This window comes from Meleagris gallopavo, chromosome 1 (genome assembly GCF_000146605.3).
Source record: "Meleagris gallopavo isolate NT-WF06-2002-E0010 breed Aviagen turkey brand Nicholas breeding stock chromosome 1, Turkey_5.1, whole genome shotgun sequence".
Lineage (NCBI taxonomy): Eukaryota > Metazoa > Chordata > Aves > Galliformes > Phasianidae > Meleagris > Meleagris gallopavo.
In genome coordinates this window covers 65768886-65784419 of record NC_015011.2, presented here as the reverse complement: position 1 = coordinate 65784419, position 15534 = coordinate 65768886, and the positions used below count along the sequence as shown (strand labels likewise).

The 15534-nt window shown below is 42.0% G+C and overlaps 1 protein-coding gene across 15 annotated transcripts in view; it reads left to right on the top strand.

The window, feature by feature from the left end:
- Positions 1–14968, top strand: part of PPFIBP1 (PPFIA binding protein 1) — a 103262-nt gene extending 88294 nt beyond the window's left edge. For 10 of the 15 annotated variants that reach the window (XM_031555213.1, XM_031555208.1, XM_031555207.1 and 7 more), the window contains 12 exons: positions 229–261; positions 2489–2630; positions 3036–3164; positions 3816–3966; positions 4395–4506; positions 4670–4758; positions 8604–8726; positions 9983–10108; positions 10904–11092; positions 11661–11840; positions 12188–12253; positions 12336–14968. In XM_031555213.1, the coding sequence (XP_031411073.1) occupies positions 229–261; positions 2489–2630; positions 3036–3164; positions 3816–3966; positions 4395–4506; positions 4670–4758; positions 8604–8726; positions 9983–10108; positions 10904–11092; positions 11661–11840; positions 12188–12253; positions 12336–12422 (1427 nt within the window). In that variant the 3' untranslated portion in view covers positions 12423–14968. The remainder of the gene's footprint in view (positions 1–228; positions 262–2488; positions 2631–3035; positions 3165–3815; positions 3967–4394; positions 4507–4669; positions 4759–8603; positions 8727–9982; positions 10109–10903; positions 11093–11660; positions 11841–12187; positions 12254–12335) is intronic. The other 5 variants (XM_031555195.1, XM_010715575.2, XM_010715568.2 and 2 more) reach the window with 1 other exon arrangement.
- Positions 14969–15534: the final 566 nt, after the last annotated feature.

The following is a 15534-nucleotide window of genomic DNA, read 5'->3' as shown; positions in this document are numbered from 1 at the left end:
CCAGGAGCTCTACTGCATTTATTTTCTAAGAGAGAGATGAGCAGTGAATTGTTTATCCTAATCTCTGTGTGATTCATAGTTGTGTGTGACGCATGCGTCTCATTTACCTCCCTCCTTTTGTCTTGCATTTTGTTGATGTAAGTTTTGAATTATGTTTTACCTTGTCCTTCTGCGTGTTCTCTCCCTTTGTGCTGCGTGTGGTTATGTGCGTTGTTTGGATATCTGAAGATCGCAGTCGAAGTGCAAGCGCCCCTACTTTAGGTACAGTAATCCTGCATGTCTGCCTGTGCCAGCAGCTGTACTGTGGCTGTTGCTAATGGCTGGTTATAGCCACGCACTTTTCAAACAAAAGCTAGACACCGGAGCTCTGCATCAAACTCTTGTGCATCACTAAAAGGAGTTTTCATGTAACATCTGTCCTCTGCTAAAAGTCAGCTGTGCCTTTTCTTGATAACTGCTACTAATGAGAGATTGCGGGTTAATTTGCAGAGACCTTTACTTAACTTTGAGCACAAAATTACTTACGGACCAAGACAGCAACAGGGAAAACAACAGTGTGTGAACACCAGGAGTGCATCTGTGCTGTTATCCATAGGTAACATATGGATAACATGTCACAGAGCCCCCTGGGAAAGCTTGAAGGGTTGTGAAACAGGGGATTGGGTGTACTTATATCTCACGAATTAATTTAGGGGTACTCTGAGTGAAAGGGTAAGTCCTCTTCTAAGAAATAGCTACGTTTATTGTGTAAAAAATGAATGAGAAATAACTGGGACAGATTTAGATGGAGCCATTCATATGGTAAAAACTGGTTGTGTGATGTGAGTGTTCCCTGGGTGGTTCTGGCAAGGGCAGAGCGAAGCAGCAGGGCCAGATAATAGCAAGGGGAGCTGTATCAGCTGTGTTTAGCAGGTGTGGTGGCACAGCAGTCGCATGTGGCCCTTGCTGACAAAGAGACCCAAGTCCTCTTGGCTCTTCCTTGGTTTACCTTGGTTGGCTTCTCTTAGGGGTTATGCATCAGGGAGCAAGGTGTGTGGAGTGAACATTGCAATACCCGTGAATCTCTGCTGCTAATTAATCCACCTTGTCCTAGTATTCTCTCTTTAGAGTGCTGTTTAAATGTGTATTTTTGGTTGTTGTTTATTCTAAGCTAGAACTTTTTCTTACACAAGTAAAGCAGAATCCACAAGTGCAAAAGCTTTGTTTGATATGCTGCTCTCTCTCACCAGCAAGACTGCCTTATTATTCTATAGCAGTCAAACCAGAGTGCCCAAAATCATCATGCATATGACCTTGTTCCCTCACTACAAGGTTTTCACTTTCATTGGAAGAAAATGGGACAACTTCATGCATAGTCCATCTGAAACACCTACAGCTTTGCCCTACAGGAAAATAATCTTAAGATCATGTGTCCCAGCAATATATGCTCTAGATTGATTCATATGATTTGTTTGGTTTTCTCCTGCAAGTTTGAGGGTCCACTTGAAAAAACACAATGGTCATCTTATTACATGGCTATGTGAAAAGGTGCTAGAAGTGGCTGCAGGCCTGACTGCCAGCCTGCTGCAGGCTGCCTTGCCACTGCTGCTTCATCTCAACAGGCTTGTGTTGACATTGTTCCTCAGCAAGCATCATCAGCCCCACGTGGTGACTTTCTTCAGCTACCTGGCACTTTGCTGGCACATCTCTGCTTATGTAGTCTTATAGATATTGCAATTTGTTTACTTTTCTTTTTAAGTGGTCTTATGTAGTCTTATGCTTTGTTATTTCAGCTTTTACTAAACAGTCTTGTCACAATTTCACTTTTGTAGACAGGAACCTTTAGATTTGTTGTGAACAGAAAACAAGGGCTACAGATCAAACTTTTCATGTGGGAGGTAGTGTGTAGGCTCTCTGCATCCCTTCAAAGGAAAAATGCAGTTGAGATAGTGTAGACTTCATGGTATTTCTCTGCAGAGAAACAAAATGCTCCACAGCTTGAAGGAGCATTGCTTGTTTCCACCAGCAAGGTGAAAGAGCCCTCCTGCTCCTAATGTGGGAGGAATTGTTTGTTGCAGGAATTTCCTCATTGGGGAGCACAGAGATGATGGGGGTAATTAGGAAGGTTGCCCACTGGGAAACAATGTATTTTTCTGTGCTCTGTGGACTCCTGGTTGAACTCCTGCCGTGGACTGATTTATTCCTGGGAGATCGTCCCTGAAAAAGAGTGAACCTGGGATTTGATTCACTGCTCAGTTCACCAAGTATTTGTTGCCTTGTTTGGATGCAAGGCACTCAGCTACTGCAGGGCTTTGCCTTGGAGTGTTTACAGTCAGGCCCATGAACAAGAAGCACATTTTGTTTCTCTTGTTTTTTTCACGTCCCTCTTTGCCCCATTTTCTTAACATGGAGGCTATCAGTAATTTTAGCAAGAGTCATTCCGGAGTTCAGGAGTGTGCCTATACAGTCCTGCAGAAGTAAGTCTTGACAAAGCTTTGTTTTCTAATAGCTGAAACAGAAAAAGGATCTGCAGATCACCTGGATCTAGCTGGTTTGCCACCTCGACCAAAAGAAACAGATAGCTTGCAGATGACTCCACCTTCTCCAGATTCCAGAAAAAAGGCCAAAGGAATCAAGAAGTTATTTGGAAGGTAAGTAAAACATGTGAAATGACCATTCTGCAGAACTCAGGCTTTCAGGGAATCCAGCTGGACGCTGGAGTTGCTCGAGCTGGTGACTGGGAGGAAGAAGGTGGTGGGCTTTGCTGGGGCAGTGCTGCACCTTCTGTCTTCTTTATGCAGTTTTTCTCAAATGATCTTTCCTTTTTTTCCCTTTCAACTTGTGGCTCTGTAGTCTGTTCCAAGGCAGGTTGTGGACACAACTGGTGTGACCATCACAAGAGCAGGAGCTAGCATTTGAGGGACCCAGTGATGGGTCGGTGTTGGGTGAAGGAAGGGCTACAAATGCCACAGGAAATCTTGCCTGTCTTGGCCGCAGTGGTAAAAACATACCTTTTCTTTAGGCACATGTTAATATGCTTCCTTTCTTTAATCCAGACTTAAAAGAAGTCAGTCTACCACCTTCAACCCAGATGACATGTCAGAAACAGAGTTCAGAAGAGGAGGGACAAGAGCAACTGCAGGGCCACGGCTGGGCTGGTCTAGAGACCTGGGGCAGTCTCGCAAGTAAGACAATCAGTGGCTAAGTGTGCTGGTGCATGCCTTCCTGGCAGCTCCAGTCAAGTGCGGGGTTAAAAGAAGGAGTGCAGTGCCAAAATAAAACATCTCTTCTTCTGGTGAATGGAAACAGGTGGATCCAGGCTGTTTCCTCCCTTGAGAGATGATTTTGGTAGGGTTGAGGCTGGTTGGTGGTGGGAGTCCAGGGTCCTGTTGCTGAGTGGAGCTGGAGTGCATCTGCAAGGCTGTGCAAAGTGGAACCTGAGCCCTCGTGTGGCAGTGACAGATATCGTCCAGTGTGTTTCCTGATGCTTTTCTGGGATTACAGGCAAAAGTGAAACATTACAGTTTTTCTTTAGAGTTTTAGCTACTCTAGGCAGTAAGAGTGATTATATCAGCAGTATTAGTAGACGGTGTTTATTGTGGTGGTTACAAGAGATCAGCACAGTGCATCATGGTGCTGACAGTTCAAAGGTAGAGACACTCTCTTCCTCATAAGGCTCACCTGATTGTGATGCATGTTCTTTCCTGGAGATTATCCCAGCTCCCACAAAATACCTATGAATGAATGGCTCAGGTTTTGGTTGTTTTATTGGGTATGAAAGCAGGAAATTTGAGGCATGGGATTTATCTGTCTCTTTTTAAAAAAATCTTCTGTAGTGAGCTGGACATGCCATTTGCAAAGTGGACAAAGGAACAAGTTTGCAACTGGCTCCAGGACCAGGGGCTAGGCTCTTACATAAGTAATGGCAGACATTGGATACTGTCTGGGCAAACCCTTCTGCAGGCCTCTCAGCAGGATCTGGAAAAGGTGAGAAGTACTAGAAACACTACGTTCAACTTAAAAGAATGCTTTTAGCTGAACAATTCTTTTAACCTTGCCTGCCTAAGTAGGAGTGGAAAGTAATCTGATCAAGTATTTTTCGGAATACTGACACATTTTAAATTATTTGTGTGGTGTGTTTTCGTTTTTTTTATATGCAACCTCTGGTATGAGAGTACTATGTCTGATATTTTCATATAGTTTTAAAGAACCTGCATTCCTTAATCTGCTGCAGTGAGCTGAGCATGTGCTGAGGTGGTGTTGGTACTCAACAAACAGAAATGCAGCACTTGCTGGTGACTTGGCAGGTGTATTCAGTGAGACTCTCTGTGAAACCATTCTTATTTCTTACGTAACAGACTAATAAATAAAATACAGTATTGTATCAAGCTTTGCTCCTTTCCTTTTTTTCACAGGAGCTTGGGATAAAGCACCCATTGCATCGGAAGAAGCTTCAGCTTGCTCTGCAGGCGCTTGGGTCTGAAGAGGAGAACAATCATGGAAAACTGGATTACCATTGGGTTACCAGTAAGACTGTATTACATGCTGAATTGACAGCTTTTTGTAGGGGTTCCTAATCATGTCAAGTTTAGTGTTCAGAGAGTGAGAATAACACCTGCCTGGTGTTGTGGACAAGGTTGCCATCAGGAAGAGCTTTGCCATGTTAATGTTGGTTCTGTCTCTTTTTTAGGGTGGCTGGATGACATTGGCCTCCCCCAGTATAAGACCCAATTTGATGAAGGAAAAGTGGACGGCCGAATGCTCCATTACATGAGTGTAGTGAGTAAATGGCTTTTCTTGTCTTGACATCTTTGTCATGTTCTTAGTTTTTACTGACATTTAATGCACGCTAACATTCATCCAGACAGCTCACTGAAAATCATGAGTCTGGAGAGATCTCCTGCATAGTTGTTTGATTCACTTAACACTTAAACCTCTTCCTTTAGCCCTTCTGCGGGAGCATCCATCAGCCAAATCCTGGCTGACCTCACAAGCACCCCATTTATAGAGCACTGGAGGGCACTTGGGGTTGCTAGGGTACCTCTGACATTGCAGACAGCCACTCTCATCCCTGTGGGGCTGGCAGAACCAAACAAACATCTTACAGGATCTGTTGTCTGTGAGGAGCCAGGTCACGGCAATCTGGCTTGTAGCTTCCTAGAGCAAAAAGTTGGCACATGAGCCACGTGGTCACCATATGCAGGTTTGACTTTTGCCCCAGATAGACAAGATCTGAAAAGAAGCTAAAGCTGGAGGTTACTCTTGCAGCGCTGCAGAGCTTACACATACATGTACATGATGTACCAGAAGCACAGAGCTCACTCCAACAGCTGAACATGTCTCATGAGATGCTACTGTTTTCAGAGCACAGTTCATAAACTGGGAAAGGAAATTCTCTGCATAATTGTAGGGAGAAAATCAGGAGAGTTGAGAGAGTCATATGTTGAAAAGATATTTCAGGATCCTTGATTTGTACACACTACCTCAAGAGTATTTAGAGGGCTGCTTGAAACTGTAGTGAGTGTCCTGTGCCAAACTAATGCTAATAGCCATAACCCAAAGTAAACAGAAGCCCTGACAGTAGAATTCACCTGCATGTATTTCCTGCATTCTTTCCATCTTTAAAGACATTATCTTAATGTGGGAGAGCAAATAGTAAGCAAAAGCCCAGACGTGGGGCCCTCACTGCAAGAAAGGCATTGAAGCCCTGGAGCGGGTTCAAAGAAGGGCGACAAAGGTGGTGAGGGATCTGGAGTACAGGCCTTATGAGGAGCTGCTGAAGGAGCTGGGATTGTTCAGTCTGGAGAAGAGGAGGTTCAGGGGAGACCTTATTGCTCTCTATAACTACCTGAAAGGAGGTTGTAGTGAGCTAGGGGTCGGCCTCTTCTCTTGCATAACTGGTGATAGAACTAGAGGGAATGGCTTTGAGCTGCACCAGGGGAGATTTAGGCTGGATGTTAGGAAATACTACTTTTCTGAAAGAGTGGTCAAGCACTAGAATGGGCTGCCCAGGGAGGTGGTGGAGTCACTGAACCTGGAGGTGTTCAAGGAACATTTGGATTTTGTGTTGAGGGATATGATTTAGTGAGTACTATTGGTGATAGGTGGATGGTTGGACTGGATGATCTTGTAGGTCTTTTCCAACCTTGGTGTTTCTGTGATTCTATATGTGAGAAGTGGATAATCTTGTGCTTAAGAGCTGTGCATGACGTGTGATGTGCTCAGGCAGCATCCGTAAGCATACAAAAGTACACAAATGTTGTAGTTGCATTTCGTGCAGCTTTTTACTGTTCAGATTGCTGTCAATTAATAGAAGTAGGTGGAATGTTTTTCTTCTCAATGAGCTAATGTTGTCTAGTTATCTATTCATGTGGATGCCTAACGTAAGAAAACCAAACCAGTTTTCTTTGAAGAGAATTGCAGTTTTAAGAGCCAGCTTGTTTGAAAACAGGATTCATTATTAACATTTGCATTATGTATTTAAAAATGTACAGCACAGTGTCAGCTCCTCACTTTACTGCCTGTCAGGTGAAGCCAACCGGTTCTTCTCTGCAGATGTAAATGAAAACTGAACATTGCCAATATTATTTCCTTCTTTGTAACAAAGAAGAAATCAGTCACACCACAGGCTCTGTAAAAGTTACTATTTTATGCCATATTTACATGTTTTGTATGTTCTTTACGTTAGATTGACTACCTGATTTTGCTGTTTAGTGCATTTCAGACAATTGCTTAGTACTTGCTGCTTACATAGTGTTTTCATGTTTGTTGCTCTACTTTATTGAATTTGCACATTAATATAAGAGTAGAAGGCAGCTTGTTTCTTCTGTTAAATCTTGGAGATCTGTTGCCAGTAGGTTCTGCTGAGCTTAATCTCATGTTGCGAAGCTTTGTTGCTGTATTGAGTGGGTGAGCACTGAGTGTTGGTAAAATGCAGCATAGGCAGCAATGTGAAGGATCTTCACGTTATGCTTTTTTACTCTACACACTAGTCTTTTTTTCTACAAAAAGAGAAAGAAAACTGAGAGGTGGACAGAGGAGGAATAGGCAGTGGGAGCTTTGACTTTGAACTAGATAACGCTCCCTGTCAGTTCCCTTTAAAATTAAATCCCTAGGAATTTTTTTAGACAGTGTTTAATCATCAAGTTACAACAGCAGATTCTGTGTAAATAATCAACTAAATACAACTGTATGTAAAATGTGAAAGAAAACTTCTAAAAACCACATGGAAATTCACCCTTACTCAAACTAAAATAATGAAATAACATGAAATAGAAACTCTAATCTTAAGTTCATCATAAAGTTAGCCAAAAAGCAATGAACTGTTTGGAGAAGCAAATAATTTAACCTTCACTTATACTGGCAAAATCGTAAAACATTCTGCTTTTTGTAACACACAAGTGATGTTAACACATAGCAATCTAGTTTAACCCTAGCATAAAGATGCATAAATTCACTTGTCAGCCAGCTTACACCAACAAAGTACCAGACTTTGAGACACTTAGTGACATAATAAGGATTAAATTATAACTGAGGAGCCTGACTTAGCAGGAATGCAAATCTCACAGCATGTGACCACTTTTGCAGGTTAGGACAGGTTCTTTGTTTGCAACCCTTCCTGGAGCTACAGATCTGGATGATCTGGGAAGTCTTGCCAGGCTGGTCACGCAATCCTGTGTAAACATTTCCCGTGTTTGAGCTCCATGAATGAGAGAGGATCTGTTTTGGTTTTGACATGCTACATTTCTGGGGCTAGATATTGGAATAAAACCAGAGAGAGGCAAAATGTGTCACCTTCCTGCTCATATTGCAAAGTTGTCAGCAGGTCAGGATGTTGGGTTGTACTAACAGTCTTCAGTAACCTGTGAGCCTCATCTAAATTGTGTATCTTGTTTACTGTTGTTCACCACGTGTGTTCCATGAGTTAAGTTTGGTTGCCAAAAAGTCTCTCCCTCCCACTTATCAGAGATTTAAAGGAGCTCTGAGTACAAGGAGGTGTAATGGAGCCAGAGCAAAACTGCTATTTGCTGCTGTAATCATGAAGGGGAAAACTTGCTTTTCCCAGCTTTCAAAATCTGTAAGTTCCTGGTCCAGCCAAAGGCTGTGATGTTGGTGTCAGTGCAGGGAGAGCAGGCTGTGTGAGGCAGCGTCTCATTCCTTGATGTGGCAGAAATTGTCCTCAGGAGATGTCTGACTCTTTCTGTGAACGCTGGTGGGAGCCTAAATAGCTGATCTGTATGAGCTGTAAAAGGAGTTCTTCTGTGAGATTAATGTTTAAGTAAAAGTTATTGGGAGGATGAAGATTTTAGAGAAAGATCTAGCTGCGTTTGTTAGTATCACCGATGCTTTGCAGGAGGGAGTGTGGGCTTGTATCGTGGGATTCATCCTTACTGAAAAAGACCTGACTATGCAGTTATGCCTTACAGTACCTTGTCACAGAGGCAGGCACCAGGCCACCTATGGGATGGCTGGCTTGACATTAATCCCTTGTCTCATGTATTTAAATTCTAGGATATACTAGATGTGACATTTTAAGCCACAATCCAAAGCTGTTGAGGAAATCGAGTGTTGGTTCCACTACTAAGTGCTTTTTTGTGTATTAAATCCTCCTTCTTCTTCCACAGGATGACTTGCTGTCCTTGAAGGTTGTCAGCGTCCTCCACCACCTCAGCATCAAAAGAGCCATCCAGGTTCTGAGAATAAATAACTTTGAGCCCAACTGCCTGCGCAGGAGGCCATCAGATGAGGTACTGCTTTAAGATGGAACTGTGAAGAAGAATCCTGTAGGGTTTTTTCTCAGTGTTTCTGACTATTTCTCCTCTACCCTTTCCTTTTGTATTGGCTGCTTCCTATTTTGTTTTGTTTCAGTTTTGGTTTCCTTTTTGTCATTTTATTCCCAAGTTTCATGTCCTGCTGAGGCTACCTTGAACACAACTTTTTATCCTTTACGTGCTGTGGCCCCAAAGTCATGTCTCCTTACCAAATCTCACATTCCTTCTTGCTAACAACTGTCCTTAGTCTTTGATGTGGCTTGTTCAAAATAAATAGTCCTGAACTTGGTGCACAGCTTCTGTCAGGCTAGCGTAACTGTGAAGTCTGTGGCCAGGTCAGAATTTTCTCTGTAAAACAAGTTTAGTCTTATCAGGCAGGAAACTGATTTGTGTTGGAAGGGCAGTGGATGATGAAACAGCCCAGAGTCTTGTATTTAGATTCTAATGCACATCTGCAGGAGAAGCACACCAGCTCATGGAGCTAGGTAGTTTTCAGCTCTACTCGTAGAAATTGCAGCTAATCCTAGTGCACAGCAAGATCCTCAGGCTGCATGAAGAATGATACAGACCTGTTCACTGCTCTCAGGAGTACAGCTCATGTTGTTTGGCACAAACATCCTGCAAGCAGAGCAGGAAAGATGATCACTTCCCAGTAGGATAAACACAAGCTAAGCTGCTGTGATAAACTCTTGGCTTGAAATTATTAGAAAGATACTGTGTTATGAGTGAATAGTGCTTGAATCTGACTGATTTCAAACTCTTCTGCCTTGATGGAAGGCTTTAGACTTTTCCTGCAATGATCAGGATAGTATCAGAAAGATAGCTTCATGTCAGTGTCTCCATCAGCTAGCTTCAATATTTTAATTCTTAAGTGAAGAATCAGCTTAATTAAGAATTAATTAAGAAACTCAGAGGGGAGCTCAGCATACTGTAAGCCATATGCAGTGCCGAGAGAGATGATTTCTTGTGAAATTGTGATTTACATCTGCTCTGAAATCTTTCAGTGCTTTGAGGAATGTATGAAGTTCGGTCCAGACCCAATTCCACTTCAGTATTGCTGCAAGATAGCAATCCAAAGAAAGTAAAAATCTTTTTGGTTTTTTTTTTTTCTTCCTCAAGAGCAAAGTGGGGTCGTATGCATAAAGGACAGGGGAGGTTTGTTTCAGTAAAGATTGGGGCTGGGACATCTGTGTTTGGAAGCCTCCTTAACTGCCTGTTTCTCCTGTTCACAGAATAATGTCACACCTTCTGAGGTCACCCAGTGGACCAATCACCGCGTGATGGAGTGGTTACGCTCTGTTGATCTGGCAGAATATGCACCTAATCTGAGGGGGAGTGGTGTGCATGGGGGGCTGATGGTAAGATACTCACAGACTTACTTTATTTGATTCAAAGTAAATCGTGACTGAGAATTACTAGTTCTGTCATCTTTGCTGCACACACACTTCTGTCCTCTTTTTCTTCTTAATAATAAGTTGCTGTCGATATTTATTACCCAATAGTTTAAAAGGCACAAATGGCTTGGACAAAGTTTGTGTGGAAAGTGAATTTGTTTGCCTGCATCCGCTTCACAGTTTAATGGCATTTTCTACCTCCTACCCTACAACACTATCGTGCTATTACACAACCACCATTTTCCTTCCTACACGTGCACATGTTTATATTTTGTGTGGAAGGCTTGAATCTGCAATTTCAATGTCAAAACAGCATTGTTTTTAATTTCTCTAGCATGATATGCTCCAGGCTAGAGATTTACACTTGTAGAATTTTGTAGTGGTTGAAACTTCTATCCCTTTTCCAGACATTTTATGTTTATTTTCCATCATTCCTTTGACTACATGTTCCAGAATTAAAAGAGGATGCTGGATAAACATTTTGTTAGAGCTTTCCATATCATGTGATCTAAGGGTGGATTTAACTCTTATTTCTTATTTGCCAGTTTCCTTCTGATTATAACTCAAGAAAGAAAGGCTGGAGAAAGCATTTTATGAATCCTTTAACTCTCTTTTCTCTGACTTCATTGTATATTTTCTCTAAATTAAAAACCTGAAGCAACTTTAAAAAGTGACTGAGCCACACATATCCCCATCTGTGTCCTTGAGACCTCATCAGATAGTGTTGACATCTGCTGGACTCTTTGGTTTTGTTAATAGGTTTTGGAGCCACGTTTCAATGTAGAAACCATGGCCCAGTTGCTGAACATCCCACCAAACAAGACACTGCTGCGACGGCACCTAGCCACTCATTTCAACCTCCTCATTGGGCAGGAGGCCCAGCAGCAGAAACGTGAAGCCATGGAGTCCCCAGACTACGTCCTCTTAACAGCAACTGCTAAAGTCAAGGTAGGCCACTTGTTCTGGGTTCGAATGTGAGCTTCCAGCTGACATTTAGATCTCCAGTGTGCTAGTTTTATCCATTCTTGGAGGGCTATTAAGTAAGGTTTGAGAAATAGGGTTGGCTGCTAATGTGAAAACAAACAAAAAAACATTAGAGCAGGACTCAGCAGATATGGGTTTGACTCTTTTGTCTACCGTGACCACACTGCATCTCAGCTCCTCATATGTGCCTAAGAGAGATGGCACTCTTGTAGATTGTCCATTTGACTGTATGATAACATGTTTGGGACGGGGGTGGTCTCTTACTGTTTATATGCTCGTGATTTTGTGCAATGGGATTCTGATAACATTTGGGATCCTTTAAATGTTATTTTTGTAGTAATGGTGGAATGAGGGATGCATCTTGTTCTTATGGATGCAGTTATCCAGAAATGCAGCTATTCAGAAAGCTGTTAGCAAAGCAGTGGAGTCTTAACCTTTCAGCATCTGCTTACATCAGTTGAAACATCAGTTGCAGAGACATCTGTTACTTCTTTGCTGACTCTTAAGTTTTTGTGAATTTTCTTTTCACAAGCCAAAGAAACTTGCCTTCAGCAATTTTGGGAGCCTGAGAAAGAAGAAGCAAGATGATGTGGAAGAGTACGTGTGTCCTATGGAGTTGGGAAGGGCCTCTGGAAGTGCATCGAAGAAAGGTTTTAAGGCTGGCCTGGATATCCGAGTATATGATGATGATGATTTGGACAGGCTGGAGCAGGTAGAACTGTAGTACTTATATGTGCTGTTAGATTTGGTGGGGAACTTCTCTTTCACAGTGAAACCTTTCCTTTCCTTTAGCCTGTGAAGATCCTCAGTTTTGACAGTCACAAAGCACTACTCACAAACACAAACATGTCTCTCAGCCCAAGAACTGCAAGCCATGAATGCAGCGCCTGTAAGACTATCTCTGACATAACTCATCTTCTGTCCCAACAGGGCACACTCATCCCTCACCCTGAGCGTGTGGGGCTGTAATAAAGCACTTCGATTATTTGCTGAACTTAATTGCCACTGCATGCAAGGGATTCATTTTTCATTCATTATCCATTATCTATTTTTTTGCAGATGGAAGATTCAGAAGGGACAGTGAGACAAATAGGAGCATTTTCTGAAGGCATCAACAACTTGACAGTAAGGCTTAAAACTGTGATCTGTAGAATAAAAAGTCTTTTTCTGTCAAATGAATTTGACTCTTCCCTCATTTCCTTTCTAGCACATGTTAAAAGAGGATGAAATGTTTAAAGACTTTGCAACTCGCTCTCCTAGCACCAGTATAACAGATGAAGACTCCAATGTGTGACAGCAACCAACAGGCACTGATGAAGGCTCGCTTCCTGTGTGCAAGAAACATCATCACTAGATGTGATGGGCAGCAGATCATATACACTATGTTGCTCTTGCTTCTGTTTGTTAGAAGTAATACTGGGGGGTGAAGAATTTAAAGAAGAACTGAAAAAAAAATAAAAAAAGGTGCCTACTCTAAAGTTGCCATAAGAAACACCCAGACACTGGTGAATGGAAATTGTTTTTACTATATTTAATGTACAAACTGGTGATACGCTTCAGAGTGTTGCATTTAAATTGACATGGTATCATAGTGCTCCTTTTTCTTTTTCATGTCCTGCGATAATCCTTTGTACTGTTACAAAGTAAAGTGTTAGGTAGAAAAGCATTGCACCTGTAGTTGTCAATCAGCTTTCTCTAGGCCCTGAACTGAAGATGTTATTGCTATCTTTTTCAAAGGCCTTTGCCCCATGCAAACGCTAGTTCTGCCCTTCCTTTGGTATCCAACATAGGATTTTAGTCCTCTGTGCCCTGCATAATCTCCCCAGTAGCTCTTCACTGTTGCTTTTATTTTTATACTGTTTTATATAAAAAAAAATATTAAAAAAAAGAAGTATATGAAGTACATCTAAAAGCAAAAATTTAAATTTTGTGACATAGAGTAATGGAAAATTCAAGATAAGGGGAAGGAGGAGAGAATTGTAAAAGATTATCCCAGTTTGCACACCAGCTGGTTACTGGAAAAGGCAGGCTGACCTTTGGAATTGTTTGCTTTTGTTGCTTTTTACTGAGTTCACAGTTTAATGATCTTCCATTTGGGATGGAACTGTTGTGAAGTATGTTTCCTCTAGCAGTGACTCCTTGGGAAGCTGCAGATTTCAAAATGTCTTCTTCCTTGTTCCCAGCAGCAGTAGTTTTATAGCATTCGAAGTTAGTAACACTTCTGTGACTTAAAAATGTTCTGGAGAGTTTTTCTTCAAGTTGAGAGTACTCCCTGCACGTGGAAGGGATGTTTCTGTGCTGTGACTAACGTGAGGATGGTGTAGTTGCAAACAAAGTTATATAGAGAAATGTATAGGAAATATATTATTTCATTATATTAAATCCAAGGTAGAACTTTTCCTTAAAAAAATCCAAATATCAAACATGTTGCTCATCATTTTGCCTTCTTAGAGCATAACTATTTTTCCTTGAAGATCATCAGATTTTGAAAACATTAACTAGCCATTGGAAGTTTGTTGTCAGGCTTTCTGTATTGCAAGGTGTCCTAGCCAAAGCAATGAAAAAGTAACTCTGTTTATTACAACAGTCTTTTATACAGTGTTGAACATTGCATGTATTTTAGCACAATGGCATGAAGCTTCTTTGCCTTGTAATGGGAAAAAAAGCCCAGCTGCTCCTTGTGGATACTATTTGGCTTTTACAGGAGTTTGTTGCTCATTTCATCATTGCCCATGCTGGAAGTGAGACCATTGCTGACACACTGATGTGTGGTATCGTGGATCATGGATTTGTGCTGGTCCTGTGGGTAGGAAAGGAAGGAAGGGGATTCCATGGACCTTGCACCAGGTGTTGGGGGTAAACCAGAGATGTGTTCTAGCACTCTACTGTTGTAGCCTTACGAGCTGTTACCAGTCAGGTTGGGTTTTTGTTGTTGTTGTTTTTATTTTTTTGAAAGATGTGCAGTTTGGGCTAATTTTCATATGCAAAGATGAAAACTGTGATGTGGACCAGTTGTGTTATATACAATATCAAGTGCTGCCATTCTCTCTTCAGTAGCTGGAGCCAGACAAATGAGCCATATTGTAATCATGAAACAGTTCATGCCACTTTACATTTGTCTACAAAGAGATCGCACCTGGTGCTTTATTCAGAACTTTTGACTGAGGAGCACCCACAAGTGCTGCCTGTTGTTTCTTCTGCAGTTCTGGGGGTGGCTGAGCTATTCCAAATAGGCAGAACCACCCCATTCTGTAATGCCTGCTTGCCATTGTCAGGTACAGATCCTCATGGTGTTGGTTCAGGGCTTGCTTTCTGTGAATACTTTGCAATGCTCGGCTCGAGACCCTGCTCTGCCATATGCAGCAGAAGCACTGGAAGACATGGTGCAGGCTTCTGAGCAGAAGTATTCCTTCAGATTCTCCTGAGCAGACGCTGGCTAGTGGACACAATGAATGAATATTCACAGTAAAAAAGGGGCTAATTACACTGTGCTATGTGCTGAAACAGGTACAAGCAAACGCTCTGAAATTTTTTCTCACTGGTGCTGTTAACAAGCCTAGCAGCAGCAGCAGACAATCATTTCTTTTAAGTCCAGTGTAAGTAAAGTTCTGCTTCAGATACCTTGTTTCTGGGTCTCCTGGGTGGAGAACAGGTTGTCATTCAGAGCTGCCTATCAGCTGAACTATGGTTGTTTTCTGGAGGTTAGGAAAGTAACAGTGGGAGATTTATGCGTGCATGTGCACACAGGTGATACCATTGTGGTATTTTGTGTTTTTGAAGAGGGCAATGTAACTACTGTGTATTGCCATGTAAAACCCAATAAAAATCTGTGGAAAATGACTGCTTCTGGTAAGTTTTGGTGGTTTTTTTTTTTGTAATGCATCCCTAATTTATTTTTTAAATTCCTAAGAAGCTCATTGTGTTCTACTTAAAAGATGAGGGACAAGGGGCAAACAGAATCACAGGCAGGATTCACCAGTTCATCTGTTGATGGTGCCAGCAGGAAAAGTCAGGTAACAGTCAAGAAATACACAGTCTTTTTTTGTTGATTTTTGAGATCCAGATTTGATACATGCTGGGTTACTGGGCATTGTGTGACAAGGAGGTGTGTCCCAGCCTCTGTCTGTTCCTCAGTGAGCCCTCTTAGGGTGTCGGAGGACCAGCAACATCTGTCTCCATTGCAGAGAGTATCTCCAGCCCCAGGTATCATCATCGTTCCCCATGCCCTCATAGCCCTCAGCAGCTGTAGAAGTACCAGTTGTCTTCCCCACTCTGTTGCTGGGATGCAGGTACAGATGATGATAAATGTTTTGCTTGGAGTAGCCCAGGTAGCAATGCAAAAACTGCAGAACTCCTTTTCTTGTGACCATTTCTGTTTTGTTCAGCAGGTCAGCTTTTTTGTGTTA